This window comes from Argentina anserina, chromosome 3 (genome assembly GCF_933775445.1).
Source record: "Argentina anserina chromosome 3, drPotAnse1.1, whole genome shotgun sequence".
NCBI classification, from domain to species: Eukaryota; Viridiplantae; Streptophyta; class Magnoliopsida; order Rosales; family Rosaceae; genus Argentina; species Argentina anserina.
Genome location: NC_065874.1, coordinates 1,281,446 through 1,297,987, shown reverse-complemented (window position 1 = coordinate 1,297,987; position 16,542 = coordinate 1,281,446). Strand labels below are relative to the sequence as shown.

The 16,542-nt window shown below is 38.5% G+C and overlaps 1 protein-coding gene across 1 annotated transcript; it reads right to left on the bottom strand.

The window, feature by feature from the left end:
- Positions 1 to 13,023: 13,023 nt before the first annotated feature.
- On the bottom strand, positions 13,024 to 16,199 carry LOC126785787 (cysteine-rich receptor-like protein kinase 10). The gene is made up of 7 exons (XM_050511430.1): positions 15,356 to 16,199; positions 14,815 to 14,952; positions 14,594 to 14,715; positions 14,236 to 14,446; positions 13,854 to 14,091; positions 13,584 to 13,734; positions 13,024 to 13,499 (listed from the first exon to the last, which is right to left on the bottom strand). The coding sequence occupies exons 1-7, from the start codon at positions 16,137 to 16,139 to the stop codon at positions 13,173 to 13,175; spliced, it is 1,971 nt and encodes a 656-aa protein (XP_050367387.1). The 5' UTR covers positions 16,140 to 16,199; the 3' UTR covers positions 13,024 to 13,172.
- Between the last annotated feature and the right edge of the window lie 343 nt (positions 16,200 to 16,542).

The following is a 16,542-nucleotide window of genomic DNA, read 5'->3' as shown; positions in this document are numbered from 1 at the left end:
TCAAACAACGGGAATGCATTCTTGCAAGCCTATTCCTCAGAGCTCATCAAATTCTTCTTCTTCATATCCTTTAAGTACTTCTTCTGTATCCGAATCAAACTCAAAATACAGAACTAAAAAAACGCCTAGCCACCCAGCCGCCTAGGCGGGTAAAAATCGGCCAGCCGCCTAACACAGTTGTTTAGCACAAAATCGCAGTGGCCAGGTGTCTCCGGGCGCCTAGGCGGCAATTTTTAGAACCTTGCTTATATCATCGAATTAGTGCACTGAAATTGTAAACACAAACCCGTTTTTCAGCCCATATGAGTAAACCAATAGTACAACATACATCGCATATAAAGAAAATATGACATAAAATATTTAAAGACAAACGTACTCATGTGACACTGGGCAACCCATCTGTTACCTAATATCATTTAAAAATATGTGTAATCATGAGACACTGGGCAACCCATCTATTACCCAAAATCATTTAAAAACATGGATACTCATGAGACCTAGGCAACCCATATGTTACCCCTCATGCAATACACCGACAAACACTGGGCAACCCATCTGGTTACCCAAAATCATTTAAAACATTGGTACTTATGAGACCCAAGTACCTATCTGTTACCCCTTATGCAGTACACTGACGAACACTGACGAATATCACTCAAAACATGTGTACCCATGAGACCCATGAGACCCAGGCAACCCATATGTTACTCCTCATGCAGTACATTAGCAGACATCTAGAGCTCTAACTGAATCGTAACCGACACCCGTCCAAGGCTTGGTTCCGATTACTGCCAACAACGTCCGAAGACCAGAAAACGTTTTAACAAGACTCAATGTTAAAACCACGAACAATATGATAATTCACACATGTTATTATACTACAACCAAGTGACTCTCACACAACAATATTTATATAGTCACCCCAATAATAAATTATATCGGAAGGTACATTATCTCACTTTCGGTCTCATCCGCCACAATTAATCAAAAACATTACCATCTCATAATTTAAGTAGAAACCGTAACATTATATAGTACAACAACCCATATATATGTATTGTATTTAAATTTTTTTGTACACATACACAACCCACTATATTATATAGATGTCATACTTCACACTTTTTAAGAAATCGTAAATATGAGTCACCGCCAATGGTAGATTTGTCATAGTGAGATTTACTCACATTCACCATAGTCCATAATTACTAAAACCTTTTAAAATCATTTACTAAAATAGCGTTTCACTTACCCATGAACCGTAGACGATCAAGCTCACGTAACTTAAACCAAAACATATTTTTAGAACAATTTTTATAAGCTAGTGATGCAACGACTATGTTAACAACTCAAACTAAATTCAATAATTATAACACTACTGTGATCATGATGATCATTGTGAGGTTTACTCACCTTAGCTCCCGCTGCGTCTTTTACTAAAAATAAGGAAGGTACTAGATACCACAATCACTCCATAACCAAGCAATAAGTACCTAATTCATATCAAAGTTGCAAGTTAGTAACACTTGAGACACGACACAACAAATTCAACCTAGAATCGCCAAACCTTTAACAATAACTAACTTACTCAAGAATTAACCTAACACATGAAAATGACCTATGTAAATGCTCGTATCGATGAGCACATCACAATGGAGTAAACCATTACTCTGAAACATGACCCAACACATCGCCACATGCCGCCAATATTGGCGGCACTGCCACTATTCTGGTGACCACCAATGATCACCAAAATTTACCACCACAATGTAAACAACATATTCAACAATTTTCTAGTTCACACCAAAGTCAAAATCGAAACCTAAACAGTCAAATCGACGAAGAACATAAAATCGACACTATTCATAGACCCTAGAACAAGAAATCGTCGATTCTCCTTGTGTGTTTCGAAATACATAAAACTATTTTAGAGGGTTGATAAACATCCTACAAGCTTCAAAACACAAGAAGAATCACCTTAATTGGTTGCTGGAGGAGGGAGTTCTCCTCACTTCTTCAAAACGGGATAGTTGCCTTATTCTTCATTTCTGGGCTCCAAACAGCTCGAATCTCTCCCAAACACTAACGCAGATCAATAGGGGACGAAAATACGGTTTCAACGCCAATGGTCTCATTCAATTTTGTCATTGGACGACGAAGATATGGTCGGAGAAAGATCCGACAACAAAGAGGGAAAAATCGCGTGAACAATACCCGATCTTGGGTGAACAGTATCCGAGCTGATTTAGGGAAAAAACTGATTTTCTTAATTTCTAATCTCCCTTCCTTCCTTTTATACTCATTCTAAAATCAGAAACCAAACTTCATTTGCTAACAACTTTCACATACGATATTCGATTAAAGCGTACGTGCGTCTACGAACTCGTATTGACGAACTCTACGACTTTCATGAATGAAGTTTTCTAAGATTCCTAACAGATAAAAAGTCAACTCTTAACACCTCACGGTAACGTTTTTGAGTATAAATCGCTCGAACACTTTCGTCTTTTCCCTCATACTATATAATTGGAGCCAAAGTCCAATCGAAGCCTAAACAGTCCAATAGACGAAGAACATAAAATCGGCACTATTCACAGACCCTAGAACAAGAAATCGTAGATTCTCCTTGTGTGTTTCAAAATAAATAAAACTGTTTTAGAGGGTTGATAAACATCCTACAAGCCTCAAAACACAAGAAGAATCACCTTGATTGGTTGTCGGAGGAGGGATTTTCCTCACTTCTTCAAAACGGGACAACTACCTTGTTATGCATTTCTGGATTTCATAAAGCTCGAATCTTTCCCAAACATTAACCCAGATCAGTAAGGGATGAAGAGACGGTTCCAACGCCACCGGTCTCACTCAATTCCGTCGCCGTACGACGGAGATTTAACCGGAGAAAGATCCGGCAACAAAGAGGTGAACAATAATCGAGCTCATGTGAACAATAACCGAGTTGATTGTGAGAAAAAACTGATTTTCTTAATTTCTAATATACCATCCTTCTTTTTATACTCATTCTAAAATTAGAAACCAAACTTTTGTTGCTAACAACTTTCACATACGATATCCGATTAAAGTGTGTCACACTTCTACGAACTCGTATTGACGAACTCTAGGACACTTTCACAAGGGGCAATATTGTTGAACACCATCTTTGGCTTTGGTAGCAACATATTCTTGACACAGCTGAGGGGTGAGATCTCCACGGTATAGGAAGAACCGTAAAGTACTTCTGTAGTGAAATCTTGCTCACCTGTTGTGGTGTAATAGAACCCTTATCACGTGTGGCGTTGGATGTGAGAGACGAGAGGATGAGATTCAGGTTAGACTGGTATGAGCTGTTGGGAGTGAAGCTAGTTGTGTTTGAACAGATATGAATCGGTAAGTTGGTGCTTGAGCTTCAATGCTAAGGAAGCCAAGAATGGGAAGCACCACAAGGACCGTTAACAGATTAGAAGACATTCTGATTGCTATTCCTTTACGATGTAGTGTTAGAAGGGAAACTGTACTTGTAAACAACTTCAGCTTCGATGCTGAAGCTAAGGAAACTAAGAATCGAGAGCAACACGAATGGGATGGACATGAGGATAAGGCATTATGATGATCTGAATCATTGTGATCACTCCCTTTTACCATATATGAAAAGAAGGTTTATCTGCCGTGTTCGGAAAACGTGTAGCTAGAAATTGACAGGAGTGAATACCGGGGATTGAAAGTCATTGAGGAGTTAAAGTCTATTTGAAGTATAGCTGTACAGATGCGGTAGTGTGTAACTCAACACTAGCCATGTATTTCTGTCATGCATATGAGATCTACTTCAGAATATTCAACGGAGACCCACAAAAGCTAGAGAAATATTTTTCCAAGACACATGCCTTGAAGGATCAGACCGTGTCAATCACGGTATTTTGTAGGAAAAGATGAGTTTTTCTTTAATTTCCTATCACGATCCCAAAATTTCGAATATGAAACTCAAATTTTATAGTCATAAAAAACTTTAAAACATTCTTAATAAAATTGAAATCATTTTAAGATCACATCGGATCATTACCGAGTTCAAAATACAACTCAGTCCAATCAATTATTACAAACTAAATTTATAATTCGATATTATATCAAATTGAAATGTAAAAATCCTCACATAGATCCACACAAATTCTCACATAAATCAACACAAATCCTCACCACAAGATAGGATAAAAACAACTTCGAGTCCTCAGAGTGGTCCGTCGATTTCCGTTAATCCACACCTGCGGAATTATCCCCTACACCATCGAATAGGTGCACCGGGATTGTAAACACAAACCCGGTAAGCTTTACAGCTCGTATGAGTAAAATAACAATACAACTCGCATAAAAATATATACGAAAATCCACAAAGCAACAATCATAAATGCACTCGTGAGTCATTAGACGACCCATCTGGTTGTCTAATAATATGAAAATATATGTACACATGAGAAATCGGGCAACTCCTCTGTTTACCCAAATGCATTTATATTACGGGTACTCATGAGCGCTGGTACACATCTGTTACCCCTCATGTAGTACGCCGCCGACATTGGACAACCACCTGTTACCCAAACACGTCCGAAGACATAAACACGTCCGAAGACAAAAATGTTTTAACAAAACTCGATGTTAAAACCATGCACCAACAATCATCTCATGATATTATAAAAATCGAATCGACATGCTCAATACATAAATCTCATCACCAAAATGAACTTATTCGCAACGAAATCAAGTGTAATAACCCTAAATTTCAAACAATTTTAAGTTTGATTTGAATTCTATAAAATTTGGAATTTTAATTTGAATGAATATGATTGGTTGCGATGTTATAAAACGAGTGACGGATACGTTCTCGGAACGTTTAATTTGAAAAATGTTACGTTTCCGAGCGAATTTATCGACTTTTATTCCGTCACCTGTTTGCGAAAACTTCCTTCAGGAAAGTTGTAGAGCTCGTCGATACGAGTTCGTGAGTATGTGACGCGTTCGAATCGGACGTCATACGTGAAAGTTATTAATGTCGGAAGTTAGTTTCCGATTTGGAAACTAGTATAAATAGGATAATTGTGTTTATGGTTTCCATAACAGGAAACCCACACTCTCTCTCTTCTCTCCGCCTCCCTTCCTCTTTCTCTCTCCCTCGGTTCTCACTCTCTCTCCCGACTCTCCCTTCCCTCTGAAACGCTCACCGATCCGCCGCCTTCCGAGCAACGTGGCCCTCACCGCCGGCCTAGGAGGCACCGCACCTACCCCTGCAAGCAACCCCAAGGAGGACGCACCCTCTCGAGTCGCGCCGGAGCTCCACGGACAGCTCCAAGTTTCTGCGTTCTCCACCGCCGTGTCAAGCCGAACTCCGGTGATTTTCGAGCTCCGATCGAGGTGAGGATATCCTAGGTTTGTTGATGAGATGTTGTTGTTGAATTTTCGTGTGGTGTTGTGATGTTTTGGTGGAGATCGGAGGTTGGAGAGGATGGAGGGGTACCGCCGCCTTAGGCGGCGCGTGTAAGGAAGTAGGAGGGTCTAGGGGCGGCGTGAGGCCGTGGCGGAGAAGAGGGGAGAAAAAGGGAGAGAAATGGGGCGGCGGTGGCGTGTTACGCGCCGTCCCTGGGCTCGGCGCGTGTGCCCCACGCGCGGCCTGCCGGCGGGTGGCGCGTGCACCCCACGCGCCGCCACGTGCGGCGGTGCGACAGTGTTTCAGATATGAGTATTTTGGTAATTTACTTAAATGTAAATGTAATTTTATTTACTACGGTAAATGTAATTAAATTTTACCTTCGGTAAATGTAATTATAAATTACTTTTCAATAAATGTAAAAAGTAATTTTGTAAAAGGGTAATTTAGTAAATTTTATTTACTGAATTTGTATTTACATTTAAATCGTACGTATACGTACAGAAATACGTATATAATATTTATACGTACAGAAATACGTATATAATATTTATACGTACAGAAATACGTATATAATATTTATACATACAGAAATACGTATTAATATTTATACGTACAGAAATACGTATTAATATTTATACGTACAGAAATACGTATATAGTATTTATACGTACAGAAATACGTATTAATATTTATACGTACAGAAATACGTATATAGTATTTATAAGTACAAAAATACGTATTAATTGTACATTTGTACAGTAACCGTGAATAGTACCACTGAACAGTAACTTCGTAAAACCGAAAATTGCTGAACAGTAACCGATTATTACTGTTTCGGCATTTAAAGGTTACGAAACGCTTCTAAATTTTTTTCTTATCTTTTCAAGGTGATCATTAAATCGAGGAAAGGAATTAGCATCGGGAATTGTGGAATTACGCTCGAGTCGATAAGGTGAGTAAAATCTCACTGAATTACGAATCTACCCTCGTGGTGATTCAACATTTTTGCAAGTGTGTTTATCAAATGAATTACAACATGTATATAATTTAGTGGACTACATATATACAGTATAATGGTAATAAGTACATATATATATAGTTCATTAAATTACGTACTGTTATTAATTCATTAAAAATAGTCATTTCGGTGACGGAAAATTGTGCATGAGTATGTGATTTAAATGGTACAATATGATGTGAGAATATTGTACGTAATTCTTCAGGTGTTTGTGAAATATGACATGTATAGGATATAGTGGACTATGTATATATTGTATAAATGGTAAATAAATACGAATATATATAGTTTGCTACATAATGTACTGTTATGATTTTTATTGTGGTGATATCGTGAAAGTTTTAAAACGTACAATATGATGAGTGATTATTGTACATGATTTTATCACGGAGAATGTTAAAAATTGTGATTGGTCTTCGGACGTGATGTGTGGTACAATATGATGTGAGATTATTGTACATGTTCGGCAAGTCGGAACCTAGCCTTTGGCCGGGCGAAGGTTACCATACAGTTAGAGCTCTAGTCTGTCTGCCTTAGTACTGCATGTGAGGTAACGGGTGGTTATCTACTCATGGGTACTCAGTTTATTTTGGATGTTGGGTAGCGGGTGGCTATCCAATATCAACGGTGTATTACGAGAGGGGTAACAGATGTGTACCAGCGTTCTTGGTACCCATATTATAAATGCATTGGGTAACCAGAAGGGTTACTTAATTTCCTCATGAGCGTTTTGTTTCATATTTCTTTGGGTCAACCAGATGGGCTGACCATTGACTCATGAGAGCATTTATATTTGTTGTTTTGTGATCTTTCGTATATTCTGATATGCTATAAGCTTACCGGGTTTGTGTTTACAATCCCGGTGCACCAATTCGATGGTGTAGGGGATAATTCTGCAGGTGCTGATTAGTGGGGGTTGAGTGACGACTACAGAGGCTCAAAGTTGTTCGTATCCTACTTGTGGTGAGGTTTTAGCGTGATTTGTGTGTGAGAAGTTGTGTAATTTCATTTGTGAGATTTGTGAGTGATTTGTGAGGATTATTACATTCCATTTTATGTATGGATTATAAATTTGGGTTGTAATAATTGGTTGACTGAGTTGTATTGAGAACTCAGAATTGATCCGCTGTTACACTTTTATGATTTCGATTTATTTGAGATTATTCAGTGTTTAACGACTTTAAAATTTTGAGTTTTTAAGCTCGAAATTTTGGGGTCGTTACATCAAGACAGTATATAATATAGCAAACTATATATATGTACCTATTTACCATTTTTACACATCCCACTATATCATATACATGTCATATTTCATTCTTTAAAATTCAGCATAACCCTGAATCTCCGCAAAGGTAGATTCGTAAATGTGAGATTTTACTCACATTATGATCCTGAACGTAATTTCCACGATTCCGAAAGTAAATTCTTTACTTGAAGTATCGATCACCTAAAATAGGTAAGAAATATTTTACTGTTCAGCAATTTCTGGGTTTACGAAATTATTGTTCATGTATTTACCATTCACGTATTACCGTACAAATACATATTAAATTCGTATTCATGTACGCATACATACTATTTACGTATTTCTGTATGAGTACATAATATTTACGTATTTCTGTACGTCCATGTACTATTCAATTGTAAATATTGTCTCAGTAAATAATAATTATCGAATTACCCTTCCGAATTTACTTTTATAATTACTGTACGTAATTTATATTTACAATTACCATACGTAAAAGAATTTTACATTTACTGTACGTAAATTACTTTTTACGATCACCGTACGTAAAAATAAATTTTTTTTACAAAATTTCTGTTTCGAAAAATACTATTTACGCGCCGCCGCACGTGGCGCTCTCGCGCCGCTCACTGTGGCTGCGCGTGGGCCCAGGCGCCGACTCCAACACCGGCACGTAGCACGCCACCGCCACCCCAAAGCTCTTCCTTTCTTCCTCCTCTATCCTCCTACGGTCTCAGACCGCCTCTAGGCTACCTCACCTCCCCTCACGCGCCGCCTAAGGTGGTGGTATCTCCCCCCTCCTCCTTCGCTCCTCCTCCTCCGATCCACCACCGAAACCCCACCAAATCAACAAACAAACACACCAATCCAACAAACAAGAAAACCATTACCTCGTGAGGGCGTAGAATCGCCGAGAAGATCACCGGAGGTGGAGCTCGATAGCGGCGGAGCAATCGCAGAGGCTTGGAGACGTTGCGCGGCTTCACGGCGGCGAGGCAAGGTGCTGCGAGCTCGAGGGTTGCTGCGGTGGGCCGTGCGGTGCTCTTGGGACTGGCGGTGAAGGCCACTGTGGCCTGAGGGGAGATTGCCGGCGACGATTTTCTGAGGGCGAGAGAGAGAGAGAGAGAACTCGGGGAGAGAGAAAAAAAGGAGGCGGGGTGAGGAGAGAGGGGTTTTTCGAAAATGGAAACCCTAATCTCAAAAACTTCATTTTTATACTCGTTTCCAAAATCGGAAACTAACTTCCGACGTTAATGACTTTCACGTCCGACGTCCGATTCGAACGCGTGACGTGTCCATGAACTTGTATCGACGAGCTCTACAACTTTCGTGAAGGAATTTTTCACAAACGAGCGACTGAGGGAAAGTCGATTCTCACGTTGCGAAAATGTAACGTTTTTCTAAATAAAAGTTACGATAACGTTTCTGTTTTCGTTTCACAACATCGCAAAGCAACCAAATGTCATTTAATGAATTTCACAAACTTTATAAATTTAAAAACAATCCAATAAATTGATCCGAAAAATCGGGTTATTACATTTCCCATTGTACATGTGTAGACTAAGAACTCCATATTCTGAAACTCATGAAACAGAAATTTAATCGAAGTTTAGGAAAAATTGCATGTTTTTCATTTCATCTATTTTATATATACAAACAACTATAACGACGTACATATAACAAACAAATACAATGCTACGGTTTAGGAAGCTTAAAGTGGTGATGAGCACAAAGGCCACAAACACATTTATAGAAGGGAAATCCTGAATTTCTGATATAAATTCTGTTATATATGGTCGCCTTCTACTACGTATAAGAAGGATTCAGCTGATGTAACTGAAATTAGGCCATACGTGATTTTCGTTAAGATGTATAGCTATAAATTGATAGGAGTGGTCTCGTAACTTTGTTAGGTTGCAGTCGTCAAAGTAGGGATGACAATGTGGATGGTAGGGTCAGGAGATTGAAAAACCATATTCATACTCAATTCCATTTGCATCTTCGTACCCGCACTGATTTCCGTAATATGATACTGGTTATTCTTCGTACTCATACTTTTAGGAGATCAAGTTTACATATACGCCCTTACCCATTTCTGCAATCCGAATAGCGGAGATCTCCGTACCCATTACCCGATTATACCCAAAACACTCTCCTATTAAGGTTGAATACCCATTGGTACCATGTCCGTTGGGTATTTTTTTTCATCCCTACGTCATATTTGTGGTCAATATTTGTTCTTCCTGATCGAAGATTAAAGAACAAAGAAAATCCTACCGAGGTTTGGTTTGTGGAAATTAAAATTGATGAGGGTGCAATTTGCAGACAGATTACTGTGTTCTTGAATCTTGATCGGTTTACTTTTTCCTCTTTATAAGAGCATCTTTGATATACGTATTCTGTAATCTTGAGCTATTAACTGAGATCGAATTAGATGATTTTATCATACTTTTCTCACAATCTGATGCATATATTTTAGGTGTACTTGTGAAGTATAATTGAATTTTCAGCTTTCACTTGTCAGTATGGTTATTACATTTACACTCGATAGTTCAGAACTTCAGATATGGTACAATGTTCAAGCATCTTCAAAAACTATAAATACTTCATTCATCCGGAAGATGAGAAGGGCTTATATTCAAATTTTCAGCTAGTCATTTATAAGGCAAAGGCATTACATGTGACTCTGAGCAGAATTTTTCATCTAGTTATTGACTACATGCCAAAACTTAAAGAACAAGCACATCCTAATTAATAAACATATGTCACAACCTACTTGTAACGATCCTAAAATTTCGAGTATAAAAACTCAAAATATTAAAGTCGTACAACACTAAAACAATCTCAACAAATCGAAATCGTTTAAATGCACAGAGGATCATTACTGAGTTCACAATACAACTCAGACAACCAATTATTACAAACCCAATTTATAATTCAACATTTCATAAAATGGAAATGTATAATCCTCACAAGAAAGTCGCACAAAAATCCTCACACAAGCTGGAACTAAATATCTTCAAGTCCTCTGAGCGGTCTGTCAATTCCCGCTAATCCACACCTGCAGAGTATCTACTACACCATCGAATTGGTGCACCGGGATTGTAAACACAAACCCGGTAAGTTTTACAGCTCGTATGAGTAAAAACAACAATAAAACTCGCATATCAATATATACGGTAATCCACAAAAACATCAAATATAAATGCACTCATGAGTCGATGAACGGCCCGTCTGGTTGTCCAAAATATGAAAACGAAAGTGCTCATGAGAAATTGGGCAACCCTTCTGGTTACCCAAATGCATTTATAATACGGGTACTAATGAACGCTGGTACACATCTGTTACCCCTCACGTAGTACACCGCCGATATTGGGCAACCACCTGCTACCCAACATCCAAAAATATGAGTACTCATGAGCCGATAACCACCTGTTACCTCACATGCAGTACTCCGACAGACAGACTAGAGCTCTAACTGTATCGTACCTTTCGCCCGGCCAAAGGCTAGGTTCCAACTTGCCAAACACGTACAATAATCTCACATCATATTGTACAAAAATCAAATCCGAAGACAAATCAACATTTTAACAATCTCCATGTTAAAATCACGTACAATAATCTCACATCATATTATACAAAAATCAAGTCCGAAGACAAATCAACATTTTAACAATCTCCATGTTAAAATCACGTACAATAATCTCACATCATATTGTACAAAAATCAAGTCTGAAGACAAATCAACATTTTAACAATCTCCATGTTAAAATCACGTACAATAATCACACATCATATTGTACAAATTAAAATCACATGCTCGATATACAATCTCGTCATCAAAATGACATCATCACGATAAAATCACAACAGTATATTATATAGCAAACTATATATATATGTACCTATTTACCATTTATACAATATATATATAATCCGTTATATCATATACATGTCATATTTCATAAACACGTCCGAAGATAAAACGTTTTAACAAACACCATCTTAAAACCACGTACAATAATCACACTTCATATTGTACAAATTAGATCACATGCTCAATATTTAATTCTCGTCATCGAAATGACCAATTCTAATGAATTCATAACAGTATATAATATAGAAAACTATATATATATGTACTTATTACCATTTATACAATATATATGTAATCCACTATATCGTATACATGTCGTAATTCAATATTAAAAACTCTTGCAACATCTTGAATCTCCACAAGGGTAGATTCGTAAATATGTGAGATTTTACTCACCTTCCTTCCTACGTGCAACTTCCACGACACTGAAAGTAATTTCCTCACTCGTTTCGTCAGTCACCTAATAGATGCTTAGAAAATGATACTTAAAATATCAGGTGACGATTTCAGCACAGCTAAATGTTGTTCATAAAACATTGTTTACAGAACACTGTTCATGTGTTTACTAATCACTGTTTTTACTAAACCACTGTTCACAGTTACTGTTTTGACAAAACACTGTTCACATTTACTGCTTACCATGTCACTATTACAGTTACTGTTTTTTACCGAAACACTGTTCACATTCACTGTTACATACCACTATTCACAGTACTATTCATGCGGCGTCACTGTTCACCGACCGCCACCAATCATCACCAAATTTTACCACCACAACCTAAACAACGTTTCCAACAACTTTCTAGTTGACACCAATGTCTAAATCCAAGCCTAAACAGTCCAAACGATGAAGAACATAAATTCTACACTATTCACAGACCCTAGAAATTAAAATTCTTGATTCGGGTACTTACACTTCGATTTGGCTCGATTTCTTTTGTGGGAATGTTGCTGGGACTGAGACAAGCAAAACCCCCCAAGAATCTCGAGCTATGGTGGCCGGAGGAGGCGGTGCCGACACAGGAATAACTTCCGGCAGTTGCTGCAATGTGTGTGGTTGTCGCCGGAGTGCAAGGCGTAGCCCGAAAGATGGAGATCGTCGAGCCCGTCAGTTTGATAGGTGGCACAACACGAGGCGACGTCGATGGTGAAGAAATCGGCCGAAGAAGATTTTTGGGTCAGGTGAACAGTACCCGAGCTGATGTTTTTGAAAAAAAAAAACTGATTTTCTCAAATCAGAAACCAAACTTCCGTTACTAACAACTTCCACATACGACATCCGATTAAAGCGTTCTGTGCGTCTACGAATTCGTATTGACGAATTCTACGACTTTCGTGAAGGAAGTTTCCTGAAAAGAGTGACAGATTGAAAGTCGACTCTTGGGTTAAATGAACTTAATCAAATAACACACCTTTGGCTCTTGAAACAAATTTCCACTTCGAACAACGACAAAATAAAAGGCGTAAAATGTGAATTTAATTAAATTACCATTCCCTTAATTTCTGATAAATTAAAAGAAATGGTATTGAAAATTTGGGTTATTACACTACTCCATTTTCAATCCTTGGAGAAAATATAATCAAATACTACAACAGAAGGGTTCCTATATTACCTATTCTATCGAGGATATACTTCCGTGATAGATCCATCATAAACCGACGGACTTGGCTTGCTGATAGACTGATCAAACTCCAAAGACATATTTGGCATGAAGTCAGATCTAGTCCTATGGAAATATGCTGGCTCTTGAGGTAATGGTAGAGTAGCAGAGTAGCTGTTGAGCATGAGAATAAGTGATTGCATCGTAGGCCTGTCAGCCGGGTCTTCCTGAACACAAAGTAAGCCAATGTGGATACATCTGATAACTTCATTTCTAGAATAAGAATCTCTCAGACACGGATCCAACAATTCTAAAGGCATTCCATCTCTCCATAATTTCCAAGCCTGCATAAGTACATAGCTCTAGTTAGGTTATTCAGTTAGAAACTTAACAAAGAAGAGGAAAACTACATTTTTAGCTAAGTTTACATGGCTGACGAGGTCTTCCGCTGCATCCGTTTGAAAGTAGTAACCATTGTTCTTGCCGCTGATAATTTCTAGAATTAAGACACCGAAACTATAGATATCAGACTTGACTGAAAATTGTCCATGCATAGCATATTCTGGAGACATGTAACCACTGCAATCATAACCATCAGTAAAGATATATTAGCATAATGGTACAAAGAAACTTTCAATTTTCAACATGCAACTTTTAGCAATCATGTTCAATGAGACAGTTTATAAATGAAAACTAACAATGTTCCAACAACTCTATTTGTGTTTGCTTGTGTTTGGTCAACGTCGAAAATCCTTGCCATGCCAAAATCTGATATTTTTGGATGCATTTCTCCATCTAACAATATATTACTAGCTTTGAGGTCACGATGTATAATTCTGAACCGGGAGTCTTCATGTAGATAAATAATTCCTCGAGCAATTCCTGCAATAATCTTATAACGTCTCTGCCAATCCAGTTGTCCTTGTTTCTCAGGATCTGCACATCCATCATCAAAATCAAGTAAACAAGTTTTCATCAAGGAATTGAATTCAAATGAATATTCTCAGTTAACAGATTCTAATAGGAAATGTTATCATTTTTTCAGAGTAGAAACATTTTCAGATGCTTTAGCATATATACCAAATAAAATATAGTCGAGGCTTTTGTTGGGGACGTATTCATAAACAAGCAATTTTTCATCCCCTTCCAAACAAAATCCCAGTAGCCTAACCAGATTTCGGTGTTGAAGCTTGGCTACTAGTACCATCTCATTCTTAAATTCTTCTACTCCTTGGCCAGAATTTCTTGATAGCCTCTTGACTGCTATTTCTTCACCATTCGAAAGCAAACCCTAAGAACAACTTTAATCAATTGATGGAATTTTCATTCTTGAACAACATTTTAGATAACATCCTTGAAACGTCTAGGTTCTCAGATTATTCAGATCTAATTAGGTTTTACATTCATATGAAAATGAAACTTCTCGAACAATGCCTACCTTGAAAACTTCACCAAATCCACCTTCTCCTAACTTGTTATCATCAGAAAAACTATTTGTAGCGGCTTCAATGGTACCAAAATCAAATTGCAAAGACTCTGCACTAGAAATGTCATTCTCACCTGCAACAATATATCAATAATTCCATTAAACTTATGACTTAATTTAAGGAGAAATACCAAATAGTTTACTTTGCAAAGCAGGGTAATTATAATCATTACCACTTAGTTCTGCTACTGCGTTGTACTTCTTTCTTGCCCTCTTAGTAATGAGACAGTAGCCGATTACAAAAAGCACCAAAGAGACGGCAATTGCAACGGCAATGACCACAATCACTTTTCCGGAAATTTTGCTCTTCCCTGCATAAATAACAAGACTAATAAGCTGAAAGTTACTAGTCGAAAACAGATCTGCAAACCCAATTAGCCAAAAAATTGTTTAAACTACTCATAATCCCACCCAGATCAATCCAGTCCCTTTACTAACCCTTAATTCTGAAACACCATAGATTTTTACTAATCCTTAATTCTGAAACACTATAAATTCTTTAATCAAACAAAACTTGATGATGTCCCTGAGTCTTTTAATTTGATTAACATCTGGATTATGGAGCATCTATCATATGTTTTGTGAACAAGCATAATCAAAACAGAACAAAACTCTCGATCATATTATGTCATTTTTCCATCTGATTCAACACGTGTTGAACAAGCTGTATAAAAATGAATCTAATGTTAATACTCAATACTAGTCGTATTTTACCTTTCCTAGCTGAACTCGGCGGAGAAAGAGGGCGAGCCTCTGGTGCCGGCGCCGGTGCTGACGGCTTATTCTGATAAAAGGGTAATTGTTCAAACCTAACATTACAACTTGGATTCAGAACTCGTCCCCCTATCTTTTCGCTTTGCAACATCGCTATAGCTCCCCGAAGACACCTATTGCATTCGAAACTAGACAAGTCCTGCGTACACTGCCCCAAGCTGTACACGCTGATCAACTCCGTGAAGTTCGCCTCTCTCGTCGCGAACTTATCGACGTCGTTCGCGGCCTCTGTGGCCACCTCCGTCATGCTCTCCCCCAAGACCTGCTTGAACCGGCTCAGCTCACTGCTGACGTTGGCGGTGTTCCACATGAACACCGCTGGGGTTTCGGTGGCGACGGAGAAGAAGGAATTGTTGGAGTACCGGAGCATGCATTCGTCATACCATATAACGACCTCTTTCTCGACCGGGCACAGCTGCACCACCTCCGAGGTCGCGGTGGCCACGCATGCTTTGCAAACGTCGGTGGCGACGTCACCGCGGCAGAGGAAGAGTCCGTAAACGGTTTCGCTTGGGGAACGGCCGGCGGTGGCGTTGTAAAAGCCGGTGTTACGTGTGGAATTGGAGGAGAGAGTGGAGAGGAGTTGGTTTCGGTTGGATTGGAAGGTGGAGTTTGGGGTGAAGACGGTGGTGTTGGGGCAGATATAGGACAGGTTGTCGGCCTCTGTAGTTGGAAAGCTTAGCAGGGTGACTACTGACAGGCAGAGAAGGATCATTTCTGCCATGTTAAGTTGCTTTTGTTTTAGGATCTGTATACAGATCGTTGCATGTCTGTTATGATAATTATCAATGTATAAGGTGGTACGTGTTTGTCTTGGGGTCTTGAAAGAACTGCCAGTCAAGGAAGCTAAAAGCCAAGTTTAATGGTTTCTTGTTGAGATTGTCCATTTATCCATTCCAGAGTTCAAAGATATCACAGTAGTCATAATCGGAGGAGGAATAGACAAGGAAAATAGAGATTAATTTTGAAAACCGTTGAGTCGAAGATGGGGACGGGAGTGTGGGAAAATATCAAGGCTCTTCTTCAACACGTTACGTCATGATGTCACTACGTGAAAAATGAAACAGAGGAACCTTACGCAACCCTAAAGTCAAGTCAAGCCCATTTCCAGAAAAAGAAGAAGTCAA

Bases quoted from the DNA above. Each gene is read 5' to 3' on its own strand.
- LOC126785787 (XM_050511430.1), bottom strand. From the start codon at position 16,139: ATGGCAGAAATGATCCTTCTCTGCCTGTCAGTAGTCACCCTGCTAAGC. The intron at 14,092-14,235 runs GTATATATGCTA...ATGGATGTGCAG, and splicing joins CCTCGACTATATTTTATTTG to ATCCTGAGAAACAAGGACAA. The intron at 13,735-13,853 runs GTTAGTTTTCAT...TTATGATTGCAG, and splicing joins AATAGAGTTGTTGGAACATT to TGGTTACATGTCTCCAGAAT.